General features: G+C 42.4%; 1 protein-coding gene across 1 annotated transcript in view; it reads left to right on the forward strand.

Annotated features, from left to right (window-relative positions):
* The window catches only part of HHAT (hedgehog acyltransferase), a 333,533-nt gene that overhangs the window by 261,303 nt on the left and 44,774 nt on the right, over positions 1-27,456 (forward strand). Inside the window, exon 11 of the mRNA XM_032393120.1 lies at positions 19,894-20,038. Coding sequence (XP_032249011.1) covers positions 19,894-20,038 — 145 coding nt within the window. The remainder of the gene's footprint in view (positions 1-19,893; positions 20,039-27,456) is intronic.

Genomic DNA, 27,456 nt, shown 5'->3' on the forward strand with positions numbered 1-27,456 from the left:
TTTCTCTATACAAGCACTCTCTCAAGGAGGGAGCTAGAATTTGTGTTCAGCGTGGAAATCTTTTAATAAGTGGAAGCATTTTGAGTAGAGTAGAGTGACATTACTTCTTGCCAATTCTCAATGTGCTCTCTCCTTTGAAGGAAGATACCTTCAGGCTGCTTGTCAGTTATTCCTACAAAAGGAGAATCGACATCTCAAGCAGTTCACCCACCCCCACCCTTGATGCTCATTTCATTGAATAATTTCAATATGTCCTCCTCCCCCCAGCCCTTATCTCCTCTTCTTTGCCCCAAGAGTATCCTACTGAGCTGATTTATATCCTCTCTGAAGTAGTAAAATTTCTATTTATAGACTTAATTGAGGAAAGGCGCCTCCAGTGACAATCAGGGAGGGTCAGTCTAATGGTTGTGGGAGGGATCTGATGCTCTGGTGTGTCAGAAGGAGCCCAAAGACCACGGCTCTGTGGTGATATCCATTCAGTTTATCTGCTATATTGGTCAGTTTGAAGATGTAGGTACAGAAATCCCATGAGTTTGAGAGATCAGTCAATTTAAAATTGATCAGTCAATTGTAAGAATTATCGACATGATCCAACTAATGCTTACTTAGTTCTCTGGAATCCTAACCCACCAATTAGTAGGATATACATACATGTCAGTTGGCCTGATAAGAAACACTTTCACTTGAGGTCAGTGACACCAGCCCCAACTAACTCACTGAAGGATTACAAAGCAAACTAGTCTAAGAAGAGTAGTTCTGTTTGACAATGACTCGTGATCTTCTATTTCTCTGCTGCTTGGCTTGATTCAACAAATAGAGATCAAGTACTTATTGTAGATAAGCCATTTTCTCAAGACTGGAAGGCTTTCTAGACTTGGCCATTAGGCAGAATCAGTCTGGTTCTTCATTTCTTAATTTGCTCATTTAGGAAAAAAACATTTTCAGTACCCTATGTGGGAGACATACTGCAGAACCCTGGGGAACTCTTGAGTGAAGGACGTGGTCCCTTCCTCCTATTTTTTTCTTCTTTTTTCTTTTTGCATCTCTTTCAGTGCTTCAATGCCTATAGGGTACTAGTCTATCATTGTGTAGTGGTAGAGTCTATTATTAGTTCCCTCCAATAACAAGGTACTTTGTGTGGCCTATCAGGATAATCATCTTTGCAGTGTCTGCTTTGGAATAAAGAGGCAATAAAATGGAATGAGAGCTTTTCTCTAGGAAGAGCTAAGTGATCTATAGTAAAAAACAGTCTTATCTTCATAAGCATCATAAATACCAATTGGCCTAGACTTCAAAGGCATTGCTCAGAAGAAAGGTCCAGGCTAGAGACAGACATTTGGGAGCTTATAGTTGGTATTTTGGAGCCCTGGAAATGTTTGAGACTTTCCAGGGAGAGTGCAGAAAGAGAAGAAAAGGTGGTGGCCCAGGACCGAAACTGAGGAACACCCAACATTTGAAAGTTGGGTGGAAGAGAAGGGGCCAGAAGCGGGGAGGAAAATCTAGAGGGTGATTTCACAGAAACCAAGAAAAAGAGGGTATTTCATGGAGGGGGTCATCAAAGGTGGTGATGCCATTAAGGGGTAAAGTAAAGTGAAGTTAAAGAATGGTTATGTCTCCAGACCAGGGTGCTGGCAGTGGGAGGAAGGGGCTGTGAGGCATCTTCCCTGTGCCATAGGAGATCATTGGCCTGCTGGAGATGCAAGACGTGTGCAAATCAGTTGAGGACCGGGGTAAGGCATTATGTGCGGAGAGACCGCTGATGTTCACGAGGGGTGATGGTCAGTGTTAGCTAAGCTTTTAAGAATGGTTTATTTAAAGAGCTGGGGCTTGAGTTGGACTCTGAAGAATTAAGAGTGGGGCTTGGATAGGTCAGTAGAGAGAAGACAGGCATTCCAGGTCAGGAGAATAGCACACATACAGCCTGAAGTCAGGAATAGGGTTGCCATGGAGGTGAGGAGGCAGACATGGGAGATGAGGGGTTATCACTCAGGAGAATGGAGGAAAGGAAGCTAGAGAAGCCAAAGCGTTTTCCATATAAAGGGATTTGAAGGCCAGACTTAGAAATATAGAAATGCAAACCACTTAACCAAACAGGAGAGCATTAAATTAACATATTAATCCCACACGTCAAATTAGCCTGTTGTGCTAGCTTGTTAGCACTCACCCAGGCCTCTCCGTCTGGAAAAAGCAATGCATGTTGTTATGAACAGTGTGTTCCTTGGTGGATGACGACCTGTTGGTGCCCCCTCCATTGTCTCCCACTCCGAAGGATCATTAACGATGCAGGAAGCACACTGCGCAATTCACTGTTTACACATTTTCTTCTCTGTAGGAATCTGAACCTAAGCCTTAACCCCTCTGGTCTGAAAGGTGGAATGTGGCAAATAATTCTGCCTTTTAGTCGAATACGTTTAGCATGGCAAAAGCATTTTCACAGGTTCTTTTTAACTTTCCATTACTGAGTCTGCTATCTGCAGAGAGAAGGCTTTGAACTAGAGCCAGTTTCCAGTTATTCATGGCCTGGTGAGCCTCTCCAGGTCTGGCCTGCTCTGGGACTTCTGTGGCCTTCCCTGTCCCTGTCAGGTTAGGCTCGAGCAAGGCAGGGTCACCCTTTCATCATCGCTGCTGCCATGGCTGCCCGTCCTTTCTTCCCCAAGCACACAGCACAGTCTCCTGGCCTTGGGAATTGTAACCTCGGGAAAGAATACTAAGCCAAAGATGAGATCTATCACTTGAATGGCAGTGGTTGAAATGGGCTTTTTCAGGTGGCGTGTGGGATTAGATTCATTACTTGAGAGTCTCCAATTCCTGCTTCTACAGCACAGATAAGTGGTGGTTACTCTGGTCACAGCCTAGTGCCCAGCAGCTCTCTCTAGATGAGCTTAGGAAAAAGCAAAATCTTACTGTGTACGTGCTGAAGCTTCGGATGTGTCTTTCTAAATCTGGCTCTTTTTTCCTCCCAGAAAACCCATTACTCATTGAAGGTAGCAGAGTTTGAGTTTCCAGTGTTCTTATTATCAATAGAAGGATGAAATTAGCCCCCTTTTCCCAAAAATAATATGCACATACTTTGTGCAATATATTTCTACAATATGTATTTATTTACAATGTATACTTAGGCTTTATGTGTGATCAATATTATGTATATATGCTATAACTGTATAACACATATATGTAATATACGTACATGTGTATGTATGTATGTGTATATATACATATATATGTGTGTGTGTATATATGTATATATTTGTGTGTGTGTGTGTGTTCATTTTATAAAGCTCTGAGGAGTCAGAGATGTTCAGGACTTCCAAAATATCTCACATTCCTCCCAAGACCTAGAAATAAACACTGCTTTAAAAAGCCTATGGAGCAGCTGCTGGTCTCATTTGAGATGAGCTGAGTCGGTATCAATGTACTGTGATTGCCAGAATGTACTGAAACGCAATTTAAGGGGGCTTTTGCTTTTTCCTCTGGTCTGAACCCTATAGTTCACCCAGTAGGCTGGAGTCAGAGCTGGAGTAAGAGCTGAACGGCCCTGAGGGGTGGCAGGAAAGAGTATCATATAAAAGGTGCAGGACATCTATCAAGTTGACTAGGCCACCATTGAAAGTAATGATCTTCAAATAATTTCACTGTGAAGAAAGGTGGAGAGGAATAAAGAAAAACAGATATAACAAAAATTTATTTTTATTTAAAGATACGTGCAAACACAGAGAAGTGCATAGAAGGTTATACACTCCAACATTAATGGTGGCTAGCTTTTTACTGACGGGATTACGTGTGATACATATTTTCTTGGTTTTACTCATTTGTATTTTCAGCCTTTTCTACAGTGAATAGGTATTGTTATCTACTTAAAGGTTATTGAGAAAAAAGGGTACAGGATGGATCCACCCTCAGGAGGCTTTGCTTAGCTGACCATGGATGCTTGATTCATGTTAGAAATGGAAGGACCAGGGGCGCCTGGGTGGCTCAGTCAGTTAAGCATCTGCCTTCAGCTCAGGTCATGATCTCAGGGTCCTGGGATCGAGCCCCACATCGGGCTCCCTGCTCATCAGGGAGCCTGCTTCTCCCTCTCCTCCCAACTCGTGCTCTCTGTCTCTCTCTCAAATAAATAAATAAAATCTTAAAAAAAAAAAAAGAAATGAAAGGACCAGACTAATGTGGGGCTGTTGTAGCTGCCACCCTTTGCCAGGGAAGAAACTGTACTAGACCCTGCACAAGGATCTTTCACATTTGTTATTTTATTTAAGCATCACAACAACCAAGCAGGACAGGGGTTCCTTATCTTCATTTTTATAGATGAGGAACGTATAGGCTGGGAAGGTATGTGATTTGTGTAGGAACACATGGTTAGTTCAATTAGAAAGGGAGTCAAATTCAGTTATACATAATTTATTCTAAGCATCCTTGATATCAGATAAGAGACATTTGCTTTGATAGATCTTACACACTTATTCATTCACTTAATTTATCCTTGCTGCTTGTGTACATTTGGCATTAGATTTTTTTTTAACCAGCAAAAAATGGGTTTTCTCAGGAATAACAAAGATTTGCAATTCGAGATAAGCAAGCTTTGGCCAAACCATTTGGCATTAGATTAATTGACATTCCAGCCCTCAGTTCTTGGACAACTTATGTTTTAGTTGTGGTTCACTCAACCTGTCTATGAAAAAATTGGTCCAAGTGAAGTGGGAATGCTCACAAAAGCATTTTTACCCAATTATGTCACGTGGTTTCAACAGTAGCTTTACAGGTAAGTACTATCGTTATCCCTGTTTTGCAGTGGGAATGAATGGAAACCCAGAAAGTTTAAGAAATATGTGTTCATGGGTCAGAAGTCAAATCATACTGCAAGGCTTTCTTGAGATAAATGAATCTTTGGTCTCCATTCCTCCATGCAGACGTCCTTGTCTTCATCAGCAACAACTTCTAATTCTCTTAGTTGTTTCTGACATCTACCTCTGCCTTTCTAAAGTCTATTCTCTTATTTCTTCACTTATGAATTATAAATATTAACTGCTTTCTACTTGAGGTTTTTGCATCTGAGACGTACTCCCAACTCCTTCTAATAGAATAACCATCTTTATTTTTGGCTAAATCAACATTTGCTGTTTACATTATTATCACGATGGTAAGTGTGGCTCACTGCCAAGCCAGTTAATATGCTATCATTGAGTTTCCTTTTTAGTCACCTGTTTCCCCACCTTAGATTAAGAATCACCTTGCCTCTTTTTGTGTGATTAGGAGTTTACTATCACCACTTCTTTCCAAACTCCCCAGTAAAATTGAAAAATCCCTCAGAATAGTACTTTCCATGTAGTCAGATGTATTTGGAAATCTGTCAGCTCTCTTCGTTTCCTGGAGAACCTCTTCTGAAGCCCTTCCCTCCTCCTGGCCCATCTGGATCGTTTCCCTTCAGGTTGGCCATACAGCTGGCGTCCTGACATTTCCCTCCTCCTCTGTCTTGGGCTGAATCCCTGTATCGTGGGCCCCAGAACTCCTTGTTTTCTCCCCTCTGATTTGGTGGAGCACATCCTTTAGTAGCTGCCTTAGAAAAGCACCGTGAGCGATAACATGTTTTTGAGACCTTGTATTTCTCACACTGTCTTTATTCTACCCTCACCTTTGATTGATTATCTGAGCACTGAATTTTAAGGTTGAACGGTAATTTCTCCTGAAAATTTTGAAGATGTAATTTGTATTCTCGTTTTGAGTTTTACTGTTGAGAAATGCCATTTTGGTTTTTGATTCTTTGTATGTAATCTGTTTTTCTCTCCAGAACCTTAATGAAAATATCTTTGGTATTCTGACATGCCACTGTGCCTGTTGGCCCAGAGTTTAGAGTTACTCTAATGCAGTTTATTGATTAAAAAAACCCTGTTACTACCTTCATTCATCATGGGGGGGGGCAGAGAAAGGGGGAAACCCCAGGGTGTGTATGCCCATTACCCAGATTTTTAACCAACCTTCCTGTTTTCTTTCTCCATGGCTTACTGTTGCCATCTGTGGTATGTGGTGCCTCCAATGTGTAGGCCTCTGGGAATCTATCTGGTGTATGAATGACTCCTCTCTTTGATATCTACTGTCCAGGTGTCTCGGTCCTGCTAATTCCTCCATCTGCTCTCTATCTTATAAAAATGGGTTGATTTTGGTCACTTGCTTTTCACTTCTATTCCGTTCTTTGCCTGTGGATTTATTTTCAAATGTTTACTTGCTTTTTAATGGGGTTTTGAAGGAGCAGAGATATCTAATCTACTGTGTTTAACTGGATGTCATAGAACAGTTTTCTGTGCTGTTGGCCGAATCATTTTGGAATGCTTTACCTGTTTGTCAGTTTTAGATTTTTAAATATCAGGTTTGCTTAAAAGCAGGCCTTACCCTAAGCTGTTGTTTTTGTGTTTGAACAGATTATAGCTGAGGCCAGATCTGTCACATTTTAGGCTTATTTAATAGTCTCAAGGGACCTCAGTACTACCTGGAGAGGGCGATCCCCAGTGCCATGAACAGTCATAATTTGGGTGTGATGGTCATCTAGCTTCTATCTTCCCACCCATATGCCTTGACTCCATACTTAGGGAAGATAGCCAGGGTCTAAGGTCATTAAGTGGAAAGATTCCTAGATTTCCCTTTTTTATTCTTTTATTCTTTTTAAATTTATGAAGTCATTCGTGACCATATGCTCTTGAAAAGAAAACAGCTAAGACTGGAGTCCTCTAAGACAGCCATCCCCCCCACCTCAACAAACACGCCTTGCTCTCTTTCTTCTTCCATGAGAGGTAACCATTGTTGTCAGATTAGAGTATGGCCTTCCATACATACCTTTACTACTGTGTGTGTGTGTGTTATAATAAATATATAAATATTCTAAAATTTGTGCTTTTTTCCTCCTCATGACATGTTTTGAAGATGTTTCTACATTAGTAGATGTAGATCTGCATAATTGGACGTGGCATGGATATATAATGTATTTAGCCATTCTTCTGTTGTTGAAGTTTTCGGTTGCTTCTAATTTTTTCTTTTGCAAATGCAGCGGCTGTGGAGATGCCTAGATATGCCTCCTTGTACATACATGTAAGTATTTCTTTAGAGCAGGTACCAAGAATAGATAGAGTAGGAGTTGGCAAACTGTGATGGCCCATGGGCCAAATCTGGTCTACTGCCTGTTTTTGTATGGCCTGCAACTAAGAATGGTTTTTATAACTTCAAACTGTTTTATTCAGTGGTCCATACTTTCCCTACTGATCTGAAAGATCATCTTTAATATATAGCAAATATCCAAATATACATAAATTCATTTTTTAGGCTCAGTTCTGTTGTATTGATCTACTTGATTCTTCCTATTTGAAATGCTAGAGTTCTATAGTATGTCTTGATTCCTGATATGGAAAGTCCCATGCCCCTTTTGGTTCTTTTTCCAAATTGCATTAGCTATTTTTGTACAGTGGCTCTTCCATATGAGTCTTAGAATTAGGGAAGTTCCTCAAAACTCCTTCTGGTATTTATATTGGAATTTGTCAGACTGGCATTAAAGTGTAGCTTAATTTGTGTAGAGTTAATATGTCTGTGATGCTGTCTTTCCAGTCATGAATTAGTTATGTATTCAAGTCTTCCCTTATGTTATTACACAATGATTATCATTTCTCCTTAGAAGTCTTGGACACTTCTTTGTGGATTATTGCTTTGGTATAGGAAAAATGCTGATTTTTGTTTTGAGTTGATCATTTTGCGTCTATCCTGTTTAAATCTTTTGTTAACTCTAGTAATTTGTCAATTGTTTCTTGTGAATTTTCTAGATTGATGGTCATATCATCCATGCCAACAGATTTAACCCTCGCTGCGTTTAATTGTCTTGTTGTATTGACTTAGTCTTTCAGTACGATTTTGAGTGATAGAGGAGAAAATGTCTTTTCCTCGAAACTAGTGAGAATACTTTTGACACATTATCTTTATCAACCTAAAGAAGCTTACTCTTTTACTATTTTTTTTAAATCATGAATGAGCATGCAGTTTTACCTAATATTTTATTGGCATCTATTGAGTGATCATAAGATTATTCTCCTTTAATTATTTAATCTCATGAATTACATGAATTTCTAATATTTTTAATATTGAATCCTCCTCCCATTCCTGGGATGAATTTTACTTGATTGAGAGAATTCTTTTAATCACTCCTATATTGAATTTACAGCTATTTAATTTAGAATTTTTAAGGTAATGTGTAGAAGAAAGCTTAACTTATGGTTTTCTTTCCCTATGTTGTCTCTTTATCACTTTAGTATCAGGGTTATACTAGCATCATGAAACCAGTGGAAGCTTCCCATGGTTTTTTATCCTCTGAAACAGTTTCCATGGAAATTGTCTGTTCCTTGATCATCTGGTAGAACTTGCTCATTAAGATCATCTGGGCAATTTTTCTTTGAACATAGAGCTTTGACCACTGTTTCTGTTCTACTATGGTTATGCTTTCTCAGGCCATCTACTTTTTCTATGAGAATTTTAGGTAATTTATATTTTCTAGATACTTTGTTTCTTAGCTACATTATCAAATATATCACTATATAATCTCCAAAGAGTTTTAAATTTCCTGTATATTATTACCTCTTGTTGTTTATTTGGCCTTGTTTTCTTAATTGATCATACTTGCTAACATTTATTCATTTTATTGTTCCTTCAATAGAAGTTTTTGGTTTACATCAATAAAATTTTTAAAAATTTACTGGTGTGTTAAGTTTTACAAATTTCTGTCTTTGTTGTTGCTGATTTATTTTATTCCATTGTTGGTGAGCATGGCCTTCATGATAACTTTTTAGAATGTATTTGTCTTCCTTTCCTGGCTTAGTTTGTATTCAGTTTGATTATGATCTGCTTGTGCGTGAAAATTACATATATTCATTATTCTGTATATCTGTCTGTGAGACAGGCCTAATAATTCTTTCATTGGGATAAATTATACATGACATAAAATTTACTGTTTTAACTGTTTTTAAATCTACAATTCAAAGGCATTAAATTTATTCACAATGTTGTGCAGCCATTACCACCATCAATCTCCAGAACATTTTAATCATCTCAAACAGAAACTCTAAACCTATTAAGCAATAACTTCATATTACCTCCTTCCCCCCAACCCCCAGGAACACTATTTTACTTTCTTTCTTTATGAATTTGATGATTCTAGGTACCACCTATAAGTGGAATCATGTAATTTTTTTCCTTCTGACTTATTTCACTTAGCATAATGTCTTTATGATTCATCCATGTTGTAGTGTACATCAGAATTTTTTGTCTTTTAAAGGCTGAATACTATTCCATCCTTGTATATCACATTTTGTTTATCCTTTCATCCATTGACAGACATTTGGGTTGTTTCCACCTTTTGCCTATTGTGAATAATATAGCAGTGAACACTGGTATACAAATATCTCTGTCTTTTGATTGGAGAATTTAGTCCATTTACTTTTTAAAAAAAGTTTTTATTTAAATTCCAGTTAACATCCAGTGTAATATTATTTTCAGGTGTACAATATAGTCATTCCACACTTCCATAAAACATTTAAAGTAATTATTGATAGATATGGACTGTTTCTATTTTGTTAATTATTTCTGACTGTTTTTTCTTTGTTTCTCTCTTACTCTCTTTGTGATATAATAATTTTATGTAGTGCTATGCTTTGATTCCTTTATCTTCTGTGTATCTGCTTTAGGTTTTTGCTTTGTGGTTACTATGATGCTTACATAAAACATCTTGTAACAGTCTGTTTTAAGCTAATAACTCCATTGAATGCAAAAGCTCAACATTTTTACACCCACCTGTTCTATGTTTTTGCTGTTACAATTTACATCTTTTACACTGTGTATCCATTAACTCATTTTTGTAGTTATTGTTATTTTTAGTACTTTTTCTTTTAACCTTTATATTAGATTTATAAATTATTTACCACCGCCATTACAACATTAGAGTGTTCTGAATTTATATACTTACCATTACCAGTGACTTTTATATGTTTTCCTATTACTAATTAGCATCCTTTTTTTTTTAGCTTAAAAAATCCCTTTAACATTTATTATAAGGCTGGTTTAGTGGTGACGAACTCCTTCAGCTTTTGTTTGGAAAACTCATTATCTAACCTTCATTCTGAAGGACAACTCTTCCAGGTAGAGTATTCTTGGTTGGCTATGTTTTTCTTTAAGCATTTTAAATACATTGTGCCACTCTCTTCTGGCCTGTAAAGTTTCTGCTGAAAAATTTGCTGATAGTCGTATGAGGGTTCCCTTGTATGTAACAAATTGTTTTTCTTGTGCTGCATTTAAGAGTCTCCCCTTGTCTTTATCTTTTGACAATTTAATTATAATCTGTCTCTGTGTCTCTTTAGATTTCTTATTTGGTACTTTTTAGGCTTTCTAGATCTAGATGTCTGTTTCTTTCTCCAGGTTAGGGAAACTTTCAGCCATTATTTTTTTGACTAAGCTTTCTTCCCCTTTCAGTCTCTCTCTTTTTCTTTCGAGACCCCTACAATATGTATATTGGTTGCTTGATGGTATCCATGAGTCCCTTAAACCATCTTTACTCTTTTCATTCTTTTTTCATTTTCTACTCTGATTGGATAAATTCCACTGACCTGTCTTTGAGTTTGCTGATTATTTATTCCACTTGACCTAGTCTGTTTTTGAATCCCTCTATTAAATTTTCAGTTCAGTTATTGTATTATTAAGCTCTGTGATTTCTGTCTGGTACTTTCTGTCTTTTTGGTGAAATTCTCACTTTGTTCATACATTACTCTCTTGGCTTTGGTGAGCATCTTAATGACTATTATAATTTTAAACTCTCAATCAGGTAAAAATCACTTATCCTCATTTTGTTGAGATCTGTTTCTGGAGATTTATCTTCTTTTTTGTTGTTTGGAACATATTCCTCTGTTTCTTCATATTTCTTGACTCTCTGTGATGGTTTCTTTGCATTATATAAAAATGCCATCTCTCCCAGTCTTGACAGAGTGGTCTTGTGTAGAAGATGAACCACATCAGTCAGCCTGGCCTGAGCTTCTAATTTTTATCTCAGACCTTTGTGATTGTCCCAGTTCAAGTTACCTTCTTTGTTCTTAGTGGCCCCCTTAGTTGAAGATGTGCTAAGACCTATTAGTGTACCATAGGGGAGGATCACAGTCAGCACCTTGATGCAATATGATTAGAATCCAGACCCTCAAACAGTAGCTGGGAGGGTACGTATTTAAACCCCTTTTCAGGGAAAAACTGGGAGGTGGGAATTTTTGCCTGCTTACCCTGTGCCAGGACTTGTAGTATGGTCTCAGGAGAGTGCTTAGGAACTGCTTGTTTGTTTACCACAGTCCTGTGGGACTTGTGAATGGAAGCCCCATTGGCTATCAGAGCCAGGCCATTGGGGGAACCTATTACTTGGGCAGCAGCTGCAAAAGCTGGCATGCAGGTATGATTATAAGCTCCTTCCAGGGAGATACTGACAAATTAGAGTGAGCTGGAGGGAAAAGGTGAGGGAGGTTCTATTAGCTTCCCAGTGTCCTGCGAGAGTCCCAGTCCTCCTTTAGATGTGTGCTAAATTAGAAGCCTGACTCTCAGGCAGCATTTTTTTAAAGATTTATTTATTTATTTGGGGTAGAGTGAGAGAGAGAATGCAAGAACAGGGGGAGGGAGAGAGAATCTCAAGCAGACTCCCTGCTGAGCACGAAGCCCGACATGGGGCTGATCTCATGACTCTGAGATCATGACCTAAGCCAAAATCAAGAGTCCAATGCTCAACTGACAGAGCCACCCAGGCACCCCTCAGGAAGCAATTTTTAAAGTATGTAGATAGACCTCTTTCAGAGAAAGACTGCGAGTTTTGCTTGCTCCCTCAGTGGTGAGCTCTGGGGGGAGAGCTATAACAAGTGTTCATGTGCCCCTTAAGAACTGTTTCTTTGTTTGCTAGTCTTGCAGGTCTTGTGAACACACGCACCTTTGGTATACTGCCTGTTCCTGTGATGGGAGTCTTAAAATTTGGGATGCTGGATGGGGGTTCAAAATTTATGTTCCTCAGGAAGAAGCCTTGAGTTGGGGGTTTTCTCCCAATTGTATGATGCTGTGCTGGGGGTGGGGTTTATGGCAAGAGTGTGTCTCAGCTTTGCCTACCTGTTAAGATGTGGGGAATTTTCTCATTTGCCTGATGTGTAGGAGTTGCTCGGCTAGTTTCTGGATTTCTTTCAGTGTAAATTTCTCCATGTATAACTGTACATTCAGTGCATCCATGGGAGGAAGAGGAGTGTAGGAGCCTCTTATGTTGCCATCTTGCTAGCCTCTCCTGTTCTAAGATTGTTTGCCCATTTAGGTTCCCTTGAGATTCCATATTAATTTTAAGATGAGTTTTTCTATTTTTGAAAAAAAAAATCATTGGGATTTTGATAGGGATTGCATCGAACCTATAGATAACTTTGGGTGGTATTCTCATCTTGATAATATTAAGTATTCTAATATATGAATATAGATGTCTTTCTCTTTCTTCTTTAAGCAATGTTTTGTAGTTTTCAGTATGTCTTTTCCCTCCTTAGTTAAATTTATTCCTAAGTATTTTATTCTTTTTGAAGCTATTGTAAATGGAATTGTTTTCCTAATCTACTTTTCAGATTGTTCATTGTTAGTGTATAGAAGTGCAACTAATTTTTGCATGTTGCTTTTTATCTTGAAAGTTTGCTGAACTTTTTCATTAGTTGTAGCAGTGTTGTGTTTTTGTTTTTGTCTTTTTGTAGAATCTTTAGTGCTTTCTATGTATAAGATCATTTCACTTGCAATCAGAGGTAAGTTTTGCTTCTTCCTTTCCAGTTTGGATGCTAGACCTATTTTTATTCAGCTATTTTATATTCTTACTTTTGATCTTTTAGGTGTCATTTTCTGGGGGGATATGTTAAATCTCCTACTCTAATGGTGAATTCTAATAATTTTTTTAAGTTCCAGTGTCATTTTAAGCCATATTGTTCTTGAAAATATTGAGCCCCTGAAATTGACACTTGGTCAATATCTATCAACCATTACTAAAGGAACACATGCACAAGGTACTAGTTTTTGAAGTATCTGAAGTATTTCAAGAAATAAAAACATTTCTTGAAGATCTACTTTATATCTGGCACTGAAGAGAAGATTTCATTCTAGAGGAGAGGACACATATTGCTACACAGAATGTAGCAGGGAGCATGAAGACATTCAGTTAGAGGAATGTGTGAATGACTGTACTATATTTACTACTCTACTTATCAGTGTCTGTCTAAGACCAGTTACTTAATGTCTCTGCTCTTTGGTTCCTCCTTTGTAAAATGGGAATAATTTTTTCTACTTAGGTAGCAATATAGGTTAAGCTCACATAGAGAATTTTTTTTGTATCAAAAACTGTGTATCTAAAACATATAGATTGATACTGTCTATCCCATGGGTTACAGAAACACAGAAATTGGGTGACTGACTCTGTCAGAGTTAGAGTAACCTACATTGATCAAATGCCAATTGTGAACTAGGAGTCTGAGCTTGCTCTGGACAGCACAGTTAAAAAGTGGGGCCAGAACCTGAGCATCACTTGGGCTGGTCCAAAGCTGTTGGTCTTCTGAGCTGACATTGAGCTGGAGCGTGAAGAAGGAATTAGGAGGACACATTCTCAGTAGAGAAAACAGCTTCTGCAAGAGAAGTAATGTGTAAAGTCATTTTACAGAGATGTAAAAGTGTGTGCCATGTTGGAAGAACAGTGAATAGAGCTGTGTCATTAGTAGAGTAGAAGGAGTTAAGGTTGGAAAGTAAAATGAGGTCTGATTGTAAAGCGCCTTCTTTGGATTTTAGTCTGCAAGCAATGAAGAACCACCAAAATATTTTGTGCAGTGGAGGGACATACTCAGTGTGCTTGATGAACCAGAGGGGGAAAGACCAGAGAGGCTTCTGCAAAATCCAGAGCAGAGACATGAGGACTAGAAGCGAGGGCATATCGTTAGAAGAGCAAGAACACAGAGTAAGACAGTACTGTTGGCCATTCCAGAACTTTTAGGAGGACCTGGCTCCTCAAATATGGCTTAAGTTCTCTGATTATACCAAGAGCCAGTTGTTTGCTTAGTTATTCGAAAGTCCTCTGAAATTCCTTCATATGCTGTGTGGATTTCGCTGCTAAATTATAGCCTCTGCTGTTTTTAACCAAGCAGGATATCTCAACTCTGCAGCAGGTGACTCATCCATTTAAGCCAAACTGGCTTTATCTTTATCACTGCGATATTTGATTCTATCTCAGGAGCATGCATTGCTTAGATCTCAGGACCATGCATTGCTTAGATCTCAGGAGTAGAGATTGGAAAATTTAACTTCATTGACCAGATATATTTTGAAGCTCTGGACACTTACAAGAAGGAAGGAGGTGTTGCTTTTGGGTGCCTTCCTGTATTCATTTGGCTTGGATATAGGATGCAATGGAACATTAAGAAAGTCAGGAGATTCTGTAACTTATTTAGGGTAAAGAGAGAGACAGGTGTTAAGTAATGGCTGAGCACACAGTATGCATGGGTCTTAGGTGATACAGATTGAAGGACAGAGCTCACCATGCTGGGAGCAGCATGAGAGAGAGGGGTTATTCATGAAACACAGACTTCTAAATGGAAATGACCAGAGTGCCTTGGCAAAGGAAGCAAGGGGAGCAATGTCCTGGTGGGTTGGTACGGGATGGGACAGGAGTTCAAGTCCTCCTCCTGAGTGTTTTACTCTGGCCACCTTTCTCTTTCACAAGAGCTATAATTGTTTCTTTGGTTGTCTTTGGTCTCATCTTTATAGCCTGTGGGGTGTCTACCCTCGTTTGCTCCTCCTGGTCTCCATCAGTATCCCCCTTGCCATTTCCTTGTTCATCCTCTCTTACCCTCTGGTTACCATTTTTATTAGAAAATGAAAGGCTTCAGTGATTATATGGAAGAACTGTGTCCAGCTGCTCAAACCCACCCAATTTTTTTTTTTAGCTTCTCCCCATTTAAAAATAAACAGTATCAGGTCCCACTTGCCAAGCCTTTGTCAGTCTCCAGCAGCCATTCCTCCGGCCCATCTGCTCCCCCAGATGCTCAGCCTGTCCCCTCCTCCCAGCTCGGCCCCACATGCAGTCCCTGTGTGGATGAGTGTGGGCCCCACCTCACACAGCCGCTGCAGCCCCACTGCGCCATCTGCTTCCCACCCTCGCAGACGTTCTGAGAGTAACTTCTGACCCAGATTCCATGGACCACACCACCCCAGCACCCAGCTTGCTTGCCCCAGCCCAAGTCCTGTGATTTCCAGGGACAGGATGCTGACTGGAAAAGAGAGAGGGGTTTCCAGAGAGATAAGAATGAACACAGGAGCTGACTTCTCACAGCAGGAAATGCAAACTAGTTTGACAATTTAGTTCTGCCCTGAGGTTTGCTTTGTTTGGGTTAGTTCCTCGCCTTTGAAAGCCAGTGTCTCAGAGAGAAGTTTAAAGCACTGCTAGACTGTCCTTCTACAGTATTTCCACACCCCACCTCTTCTTTTTTCCATCAGAGACCCCAAACTCAAACAGGAATTAGAGGTCTACCCTGGTCCTGACCTTCCAGGTGTTCTAAGGGGCTTGCTGTATCGAGGCCCAAAATCAAGTACCTTCTCTTGGGCCTGAAGAGTGGGTTATATCAACATTAACATGGAGAGAACCACCCCCCCCCCAACCTTTCATTGAAGTAAGAATCCCTGAGGGAGAACTGGTCACCCAGTGTAGGAAGCGATACTTTCTGACCCGCTCCGCATCCCATTCTTCCTCCTTCCTCTGGGTCTGTCTGAGGGGTGTGAGGGAGAGGAGCCTTGGAACTGGTGCTACACCATGCCCATCTGTGGTTGGAAGCACAGGAGGCTCCTCTCTCAAGCTTGATGCCCCGGGGGTAGTGGGTGGGCTGGGGGGGCCACAGTGGGGCACTGTAAAGAGCACTTTCCCTGCCCTAGGATGCCTTTCTCTGGGCCCCGGGGGAAAGGGGGCACATTTTTGGCATTGCTCCTAATGAGGGAGGAAGGGAGGTGCTGTGCACCCATAGGCCAGGAGGGAAGTTGGCTTTATAATGAATATAGAAGAAAACATTTCACCTGCGCTCAAGAGACACTATTGACATTCTGGGCAGGACAGTTCCATCTCATACATTGCAGTATGTTTGCTATCCCTGGACCCTGCCTATCAAATGCCATAATTTTGATGTCCTTGAGACAACTGAAGTGCTCAGCAAGTTCTAAACATCCCCTGGGGCCCATGCCCTTCCCAGGTTCTTGCTGCCAGGATATTGGATTGCCATCGCTTCATCTATCTTCTGGGAAGGGACCATGACCAGACCAGAGTTCTTTTTTATTCTGTTATATTTGTGTTAAAATCAAATTCTGTTTACTGATCACTGCCTTATCTGATCAATTGGCAATTCTTATTTTTATACCTGATGACTCTTCATTGTACACTGACTTATTTCCCCATTTGGTTCATAGTCCCTCACATAAGTTTTTCTACCAAGGGGGGTCTTAAGCACCTCAGCCATGACTAACATATGAGGCATGGTCCCTGCACATGGACAGACAGCCTGTATCCTAGATGTGAAGGACCACAAGAGTGATGACAACAATTGCTATAGGATATCAGAGGAGAGTGTATAAAAGAAATCAAAGAGTTTAAAGTGGGAACCTTGGCCCTATGTCCCTAGACATTCAGAAAGTTGTATTTATTGATGGATCTCCCCTTGCCCATGTGACTTTTTCCTTCCTAGGACCCCTAAGTATGGAACCTACATCTAGAGTATAAACCAGTGGCTGAGGCCAGATGGTTCCCAAGGTAGAGAGAGAACCTCAGTGTCAAAACTGTCACCATCTATAGTGCATCCAGGGAATCCGAAGAGGAGAGATGAATTACAGCTGAGATTCATATCTCCTTTGCTATTAATATTAATCATGGGTTATCCACACAGGCCCCCTTTTTGCTCCTGGTCGCCTATCATTCTGCTCTCCCACTGATACACAATGAAGAGAAGTAATGCTCAGTCAAGTTTGCTGCTTGTTGGCAAGGCTAATTTTGTCAGTTCAGAGAATGGGGCTATTAGTTAAATCAGGTTTTTGGATTTTCTTTATCATCACCTACTTTGTCCCCCACCTGCTCACCCTGGGGGGTAATCAAGAACTGCCTGTGAGCATCTTGATTTCTCCTTTATATCTTTCTAGTTCATTGATTCCAACAGCCTACACCTTTAATGTTCTTGCTTAGTTTTTACAAAATTAACTCTTTATAAAAATTGAATTGTAGCCCTTCATTTCTGATTTTAGATGTCCTCCCTTGTCTCTGAGAGGAGAGGCTCCTTCATATTTGCTATTATTTTGACTTTTCTTTTCCTAAGCAGAAATAGGAATTTATTGAATCATGTAGCCAAGTAATCACAGAAGCAAAGGAAGACCCATTGGAACTAGGGCCTCAGGTGCTGGAAAGAGAAGCCCTGTGTCTCAAGCACTCTCTCCCCTTCGTCTCCTCCCTTATTCTGCCCCTTGCCCCTCAGCTCTGCCTCCAACTAGCCTGGCCCTTGCCCCAAACCAGGTCACCTGGCGTCACAGCCCTGCTTAGAAGTCCAATGCAAAGAGTGTTTTCCTCTCTCGATATCTCTCAGTCGATTATTTAATAATTGTAATCATTTCCTGTAGAAAGAAAACCGCTCTGAGCTTAACCAAGCTATGTGTATTCTCTATCACTGACATTAATATGGAAAAGATTGCATGGGGCCTTTGAATTCCCCTAACAGGATGTAAGGTTGGAGGACACGGATGAGGTTAGAACAGAAGTGGTAGAACATCTGATTCACCGGGTCCCTTAGAAATCAAACATGTTATCAATGGTCCTATACCTAGAGAGAATTATTTGGACACATTTATGCCAATTACAGCAATTTATATTTTATGATTTATTATTCTGGATTTTTCCCCTGTCTCCCTGCTTCCTCTCACCCTGTCTCCCCAGTTACTGCTAACTGAGTCAGTAATACCCAGAAAATATCTTCTCCTGCTCTAAAATGCGGAAACCAGTAGATTAATGTCTCCTTATTCTCAGAGGTGAAGAGTACTGAGTTACAAGCCTGCTTCGTCCCCATTTCTCTTTCATCACCAGTTTTTATACTGTGTGTTATCTCTTATCTGGTCTTGCTTGATAGTATCCCCTGTACGTGCTCGTGGCCTCTTTTAGAACAAGGGAGAGACTAGAGGTCATCTTGTCTGGGCAGCCTCTAACCAGGGACATGTCAGCATCATCTGAGAGCTTTCTAGAACGATCATGTCCAAGCAGATGACTCAGGCAGTGCCTACCACACAGCTTATCCATGAGAAGACCACACTTTCACATATGGTGGCAGTAAAACCATGCTCCAAGGTGATGCTGGAGGAGAATGCCATGGATGGGGAGGTGTATGGTAGCAGTGGCATCTGAGCATATAGAATAGAAGCTGGGACTGGCAGGAGAGAAAAAGGAGAGGGGGTCAGAAATTCATTTCTCTAGGTTTCCAGAGGACACTGACCAAGGCTTATACAGTAGCCCCAGATGATCCATAGCAGGGTACTCAGAACTAAGTAAACCCCCTGCTGGAGACACTCTCTAGCTTAATCCTTTTTGCCCATTAGAAATTTGGGTAATTCACATTTCTATTTTTTTTTTTTAAGATTTATTTATTTATTTGAGAGAGAGAGAGCTGGGAGGGGAAGGGCAGAGAGAGACAGAAAATCCAAGCAGACTCCCCACTGAGTGTGGAGCCTAATGCAGGGCTGGATCTCACAACCCTGAGATCATGACCTGAGCCAAAATCAAGAGTTGGGTGCTTAACCGACTGAGCCACCCAGGCGTTCCCAGATTCCTATTTATAATTGGAGCACAGCTGAAATCAGGATGCACGTGACCCCAGAGATGTGTAGGTTTCAGAAGGATATTCAGAAACGATCTCTAGACCCTTTGCTCTGTCTTTTTTCCCTGCCTTTGGATTAGCCTGAGGTATTTGTCGGAAACCCTGGGGCCCTTTGGCCCAGTGGTTGCACTGCACCTGGTTCTCATGCTGCATGCACAGGCCCGAAGGACAGCGCCCGCAGGCGTGCTGACGGCCCTCACACGCTCTGGGCGCAGCGCTGTGATCTCACTCGGTGAGGCCAGCAGAATGGTCAGTGCCGAGAAAGAAAGGCTTTGCTTGCTTTATGCAATCCCCAAGAAGACATTAAAAGGGGAGGAAAAAGTGCAGTGAAGACCTCAGAGGGATGGGCAGAATTCTTTACCATCAGTGCTGGAAACCACTTCTCCATTTCCTGCATATTCAGGTGCTGTGGCAGGCGATCATCGTGTGACCCTGCTACAGGCTCACTCCCAGTGGGGTCTGTCCCCTGAGCTCTGATTCCAGGAAGGAGGGCGGCTTGTGCTGATTCTCCTGCACCCTCTTAATGGGACTCCTAAGAGTGGGTCAGACTGACAGGGTGGCTTCCCAGAGTCACATTAACTGGCCCAGAAGATCACCCCGAGCTTGACCTCATGACATGGAGCTGTGCTGGTCATCAGGGAGAGTTCTCGTACCTGTAGGTTTGCAGAGAACATGTGGGGGCATTCCAGCCAAATCTGAACTAGCGTCAGTGCTCGTGTCACACGTCAGGGGGAGCTTGTTCCCGTTTGGCAGGAGGAAGCAACAAGTTGGGGGCGAGTCGCTTCTTTCCTTAGACCAGAGTGCACGTGCAGTGGGAATAGAGGTTTTGGGAGCAGTCCCAGTCCCGCCCCGCTCAGGCTCCAGGGTGGGCGTCCTGACCCCACCTGGTGCCTGACAGGGGCCGGCGGCACCTCAGCGCTGTTTCTCCGCCACCAGGATGACACATCGCCTGTGTTCCCCGCAGGTCCAGTTCCTCTCCCCACAAGCCCGCCGCCGATTCCACGCCGCCCTGGCATCCTGTTCCACCTCCATGCTGATCCTGTCCAACCTAGTGTTTCTCGGGGGCAGTCAAGTGGGGAAGATCTACTGGAACAGGATCTTCATACAAGGTAAGTTGCCCAGCAGTGCCATTTTCAGTCAACTTCTTCTTTTCCACGTGTGCTCTTGGTACCTTGAATGGATTTAGGGGGAGGCGTTCATTGTTCATGGTATGTGACCCTTGAAATACCGCCCAGAAACAATTCCCTGCATTGAGCTGTGACTTTCAGGGTCCCCTCCTTTGCTGTACCTCTGATCTATCACATGCGGCACGGAACATTACAACGTACTATCCCACCTCTCCCAAACTCTACCTTTGCCTTCTGCTAAGTTAGTGCTCCGGTTTTTAAAATGTTTCCTAATCTTCCTTCCTCATAATCCCAGCCTTCAGTATACTCCAGAGTCTGTTTCATTTCCACTCTGAACGTCCCACCAGGGAAGGTCCTAGAAGCCCCGCTGTGCTCCCTTGCAGCTGTGGGTGTGGCACCTGGGTTTGCCAGGCTCTTTGTTGTGGATGTTTTTGTCTGAGCGCTGGGATGCCAGCAGTACTGGTCGACCTCATGTTTACTGTGCAGTAAATGGCGTGTCCCCGTGTCCACCGCAAAGCCACACCCGCAGCAGGTAAAATGCTAGTCTGTGGGAACTACTGTGAAAACGTTGCATTAACAATCAAGTGTCATTTATTTATGGGCGCAGTTCCTCGGGCTGGAACTGAGAGTTCTATCACAGCCTTAAAGGAATCGGGAGAGTGGGAGCTGCTAACAGTGCCCGTTGCCAGTTCCCTGGATGTGAAGAGCAAAGGTCCCCTGCTCTGTTTCCCTGACCAGCAGCGTGGTTTTGTGCCTTTGGTGTGGGAAGTTTGGCCAAGCGGCAATGACGTGACTGCACGGCCAGGCTATCATCTCTACGTCTGGGTCCCTGAGGGGCCGGCGATGCTTTCACTGCAGCTTTTTTCATACCAGAAATAACCCTAGTACAGCTGTGCAATCCCAGAATGCCAGGTCACAAGTCTAAAGCGTGGCAGCTCGGGGGGAGCCAGACTCACAGGGGTCACGAGAGAGCCCTGCTCTGCTTTCCTCTCGTCATTACAAAGCCCTCTTTGATCTTGCTTTCTGAGAAATGTCTTAGCTGATCGTTCCTGAAAAGACAATGTGCTTTTTAAGTGGAAGCTGTCCTTTAATAAAGATGGAAGCTAATGGGGTGCAGAGGATCTAAAGATAAACAGCACCCCTCGTCGTGGGCGATAGTGTCCTACTTTTCTTGCCTCCAACCACGGTACGTAGCATGATGCCAAGAACACTGGGACTCAGGGAGAAAATGCTGACTTGGGGTTTGCTGGTCACATGAGCACAAAGGCTCTGAGCTTTGCTTCAGGAAGTCAAACATCAGGTGTTTGCTACTTCCAAGGCCCTGAGAATAGAGGATTAAAAAGACAAGCACCCACACATGTAGGAGCCAAACGTGCAAACAGAAATGTGCCGCAGACTGAGGTAATGTTATGCCGGATGTGTGAGTGAATTGCTAGAGGTCACAGGACAGAGTGGCTTATCTTCCCATGAAAGCTGGATCTCACAGAAGAGGTGGCATTGGAATTGGAGTTTTGGGCATTCAGTAGGAACTTGCCAGGTGGAGAAGGCAGGTATATGGGGTAATGAGCACTAGCTTCTGTGTCAGATCATTCTAAACTCTCAGTGATCTTTCCCCATAGACGTTTGTTTTTATCACAGTTCAGTGCAGGACCAGTGGCTTTTTCTAGGCAGTGACTCTAGGACCTAGAATGTTTCTATTTTGATTCTCTGCTGTCTTGTGCTGGCCTCATGGAGGGAATGAGAACACAGGGATGGTGCCCAAGTGCTAAATAGCCCTGCCAGCAGTACCACACGGCATTTCTGCTCATGTTCCACTGGCCAGAGTGAGTCATGTGACTGACCCAAGTGCAAGGTAGGGAGATGTGGGGAAGTACACAGACATTAGTAGGTTATGCTCAGGAGGAGAGGACATGAGGCAGCCTGGAGATGCCCAAGAGGCAGTTAAAAATGTGTTAGACCATGAAAAACAGTATGGAATTTCATCAAAAAATTAAAATAGACATACCATATGATCCAGAAATCCCACTACTGGAAAGTTACCCAAAGAAAATGAAAACACTAATTGGAAAAGATAGGTGCACCCTTATGTTCATTGCAGCATTATTTATAATCGCCGAGATATGGAAGCAACCTAAGTGTCCATCAGTAGATGAGTGGATAAAAAGATGTACATATACATAATGGAATATTACTCGGCCATAAAAAAGTTATCTTGCTATTTGTGACATGGCTGGACCTAGAGGGTATCATGTGAAGTGAAATAAGTCAGACGAAGAAGGGCAATATGATTTCACTTATATGTAGAATCTGAAAAAACAAAATAAACAAAACCAGAAACAGACTTGTAAATGCAGAGAACAAACTGGTGGTTGCCACAGGGTGTGGGGGGATGGGCAAAATAGGTGATGGGGATGAAGAGGTACAAACTTTCAGTTATGAAATAAGTAAGTCACAGAGATGAAAGAAAAGTACAGCATAGGGAATATAGTTAATATAGATTATAATAATGTCATATGGTGACAGATGGTAACTATACTTACTGTGGTGAACATAGCATAATGTACAGAATTGTTGAATGACTGTTGTGCATTTGAAACTAATATAACATTGTATGTCAACTGTACTTCAGTAATAAAATCTTTTTTTAAATGTAAGTTGCAGTTGGGGAGGGTGAAACTAGGAGCTGTGGGAGTCAAGGGCATAAAGGCAGGTGAGGTGATGGGAGTGGATACAGTTAGCCAGGGAACAGGCACAGAGTGAGAAGAGAACAGGGTGGGAGGTGGCTCCTGGGCATGTGGGCATTTAAAGGGGCAGAGGAAAGATAGTAGCTAAAAGATGTTCTTTCTGTTTCTCAAAGGCATCAAGATCCAAGCATGATTTGCCCTGCACCCTGTGGAGCTAACATCTGGCACACAGGGGTCAGGGCTCTGCTTCTGCCGACGTGGGTCCTGCTATGGCCCATGACTGGATCTCTGTTGTATCCTTGGAGCCAGGTGCCTGAGTCCTGGAGACCAAATTTCTAAATATGGAGGGCTCTATGCAAGCATTTGTCTCTGGGTTCTCAGGACGGGGAGGCTCAGCTGAGAGGGCATTTACTGTGATTTACTGTGTCAGAGATTCTTTCAATCAGCCTGATCCCATCTTCGCCGATCTGTCCCCTGGGCCTCCTGAGTCAGGGAATGTCTACTGGGAATTTGACAGTTGTCTCACTTGTCTGTTCCCCACTGTGGGTCTTTGTCTCTGAGTGAATTTCAGTATCTCCTGGAGGAAAGTAAACCAGATGGTGCCAAATCCTCCATCCTTAAGGACTCTGGATTTCTCTTCATAACTAATTTGATTGACCTGATAGAAGATCAGTATGAATATTCATGTTTGGGTACCAAAAATACTAATGAGTTTATAGGATGCTTCCTCATACTCTGCTGGGGTGTTATATTAGCTTTCTAAAATGAAAAAAAAAATCTGAATTCTGAAACTCCTCTGGCCCCAACGGTTTCAGATACGGGATTGCTGTCCTATACATGTAGCTGCTGCTGAATGAGCCGGGACTCTAACACCGTGGTTGTCTCTGGCCACTTCCTTCAGCCACATGGAACCTGCTGTTCCAAGACCCACCTCTGCTCACTGAGGAACATGCAGTGGAGTGAGTGAGGGGATGGGGAGTTCAAGCTCATATTAGATTCCCAGGTTTAATGGGAAGGTGGCCCTTCCCTGGGGGTAACCAGCCTGGTTCCTGTGCACCTTGATCCTTGAGGGGCTGGGACCTGCTGTGATGACAGGTGGTAGCAGGTGTCCCTCTAACAGATCTTGCCTTGGTGAGTCCTGGAAGAGCAGGGAGGGGACAGCCAGGTGTCTGAGGATAGGGATTATAGAAGACGTTGCAGATTCCAGCCCTCCCTCCCATACAGTGCAGGGGCTGAGAGGATACAGCCTCGCTAGTTCTCAGGGAGCCTCTTTACTGCATCACTGATGTCCCTGGAAGCATCTCATGATAGCCTGGAGGAGTTAAGGCCACTGTCTCCCTATCTCGGCTCAGATCTGTTTGCTTTAAGCTACAAAGCTTGTGTTAGTAACGGATGTAAAAACCTCTAGCCTGGTCTCTGTGGGGTTGGGGATACCAGACTGTGAAACCAGACCCTTCCCTTTCTGCTCTGCACACTGCCCTGCTGCCCAGGACAGTGGACCATGCCAGCCAAGGGATGGGAGTGCTAAGCGGCCCTCTGAGGGCTCTGGGATGCATCACACACAAATCATTTTGATCAAGTGTTTTCTCTGCCGCAGAGGTTGGAGAAGTAATGTTCAATTAATTGTGGAAAATAAGAATCTATATCTTTGCCTTTAAAAAAAAAGTCCCTAAATTTGTGCTATTGAAATTTACTTCCAGCAGCTTGAGGAATTTGAATGTTTGGGCCTCAGACATTTAAGGAGCCTAGCTGGATCCCGGGATCTGAGAAGGATGTGGTCTGGGGATTTGGTCCCTAGGCCTGCTCTCGGAGGGACCCCGCTGTGTGATGCTTTGCGGAGACAAACTCAGGTTGCTTCTTACATAACCCTTTGGCTTTCAAAAGCATTTTGTTGTTGTTGTTGTTGTTGTTTTAAAGATTTTATTTAGTCATTTGACAGAGACACAGCGAGAGAGGGAACACAAGCGGGGCGGGGTGGGCGGTTGGGAGAGGGAGAAGTAGGCTTCCCACTGAGCAGGGAGCCCGATGCGGGGCTCCATCCCAGGACCCTGGGATCATGACCTGAGCCGAAGGCAGATGCTTAACGACTGAGCCACCCAGGCGCCACTCAAAAGCATTTGTTGATGGCAAGAGCTCTCTCATGTCTGCCTTATCCTTGATGTTGAAGTGTAAGTTCATTTCCTGAACAAGCAGATGATGACTGCTCTGTAACTCAGAAATACGAGTGAGTTATAACTCTCAAGTCTGCAAGACCAAGCTCCATAAACCAGCTGTGTCTCAAGCATCCTCGCAGTGCCCTGTAGTCCTGTGACAGTAGGGGAGAAAAGGTATTCAGCAGGGCTCAATAGACTTTGGGAATATATCTGGCCTTGAGGAGGCCGAGGGCTTCATTAGTGTTGTTTGGGTGCAGGGTGGCATTCCTTCTGGAAAGACCATCCACTTTTGTTAGCAGTAGGCAGGGGCGCTATAAAAAAGGGACTTAATCATTTCCCAGGAAGTGGGTTTTGCAGTGCCAGGAGTTTGGTAGGGACATGGCATCTAACCAAAATTTTCCTGCCTAACTTCTCATTACACACACACACACACACACACACACACACACTCCCTCCCTCCCTCCTGTTCTTGCCTGATCTAGTTTGGCAAACCCCATCTCAGCACTTAGCTCCTGGAGTGGCCCTGTGCCAAGGCAAGGAGAATTTGCTTCTTTTCCCTCCAGATTGCAATGAGGGAGGAACTAGTAATTTTATAATGCAGGTCAGAACCTTTACACTCCCCATATTCACTTACTATTTCTAGCTGAGAGAGAAGAAAGTATATTTTCTTCCTGATTACTAGCTTGTCCAGACAGTTTATTTGTCTCCTGACTCAAATGGCTCCCGACAGGCATTTTATTTAAAGCTGAACTGGGGTATCTGATACACTGGGAATTCAGGAAGGCTGTGGTTAAATAGAAGCTCATTCCCCTCACATCTTGTTAAGTTCTTGGGACTAAGATTTCATTTTTGTTGAGAGAAGACAGGGGGCAGTCGTCAGTGTCTCGGGGGCCTTCCCTGTGATTACGTTGTCTCGCTGTCTTCAGTAGCCTTCACCTTCAAAGGAAGTTTCTTTTGCTCTGATTGATTCTGCTTCTGCCTCACTGGATCCCCTGCAAGTTCTAGAAGAGTTAGAGGAGCAGGAGATTCCCACCCATTGTACTAGTGGTAAAGTTGATATGTAGAGATAGGTTATACGGTTTATCCATGGTTACACATTGGTCCATTTATGGCCATTCTTGGAATCTGAATTTCAAGACTTTCAGAGGTCTTGGTTTCTTTATTTCTTTTTTTTTTTAAAGACTTTATTTATTTATTTGCCAGAGACACAGCGAGAGAGCACAAGCAGGGGGAGCGGCAGAGGGAGAAGCAGGCTTCCCGCTGAGCAGGGAGCCTGATGTGGGACTCGATTCCAGGACCCTGGGACTATGACCTGAGCCAAAGGCAGACACCCGACCGCCTGAGCCACCCAGGCACCCCAGAGGTCTTGGTTTCTTCTTTACTCTATGCCATGTGGTCATCCAGATGGCTTGGGCATGGGTACTTCAGGCCAAGTCACTAGGTATAGGACACAAGAAATAGTGAGTGGGCGTTCTTATCCAGCAGTGCGCCTGGGGTTATGTTAAAGCTGAGAGAATTTCTAAAACATCTAGAAAGGATTTTGAGTCATAGTACATGTAAATACTACTTTCTGTGAGGTTGTGGGAAACTTTTTCCTGTTAACTAGGAGTTTCTGTGAATTCATTTGGAAAGAGTTTTATGGAATATGGGAGCATTTTAAACTGGTCTTTAAATAGATATCACGTAAAGACTAGTAGAACTTAGACACCATTAATCAAATAAAAACCATTTTGATTTCTTACTATTTTATTAACATGTAATATTTGAAGTCTCTACCTCACACTGGCTCCAATCTACCTGCCCTCTATCATATATGTGCAGGGTGATATTCAAAGTATATTACAATCAAATCATTATGTTATACACCTTAAAGTAATACAATGTTGTATGCCAATCATATCTCAATAAAACTGGGGGGAAAAGGGAAAAAAGTATATTACAAATGTGTTAATAGAAATTAAAATCAAACCAAAATGATTTTAAATAAGTAAGTCCCCTTTATTCTCTGTGTATCGAGCTGCTCGCCACATGGTATATATTCACTACATACAAGGATATCTGCAGCAGGATTCCCAGACCTGTACTCTAAGGACCACACCAGGAAATCACTTGGGATTTCAGTGCATGTGTGGTTTCTGAAATGAACCACACATCCTAGAATTTATGTTATTAATTTATTTGACTGCTTATCACAGTTACTGTAATACCTTCTGCTACGGGTGCAGGAAGAGTTCAGCACCAGCTGGGCCAGCACATGCCAGATGAGGATAAAAGGGGAGTGCCCTGCTGTCTGCCCACTGCTTCTGGAACTAGTGCAAGGATAAAGTCTGAAATGGTAACTACTCTAGTCTTTATCACGTACCAGTAGCCAAGAGACCCTTTTCCCCATACTGCCTCCACCAGTCACTACTGAGCATTTGTTAAAAGTATTAAAAATTAAGTATATGTAATGCGGGATTCAGTAACATTTTGTAACAGAAGGAAATTGAGCAAGTACTATCATCACCAGGTGTCTCAGCTTTGGGACAAATTCTTTTGTGCAGCAGGACCCATTGTTGGGTTT

Source organism: Phoca vitulina, unplaced genomic scaffold (assembly GCF_004348235.1).
Source record: "Phoca vitulina isolate PV1807 unplaced genomic scaffold, GSC_HSeal_1.0 scaffold71, whole genome shotgun sequence".
NCBI classification, from domain to species: domain Eukaryota; kingdom Metazoa; phylum Chordata; class Mammalia; order Carnivora; family Phocidae; genus Phoca; species Phoca vitulina.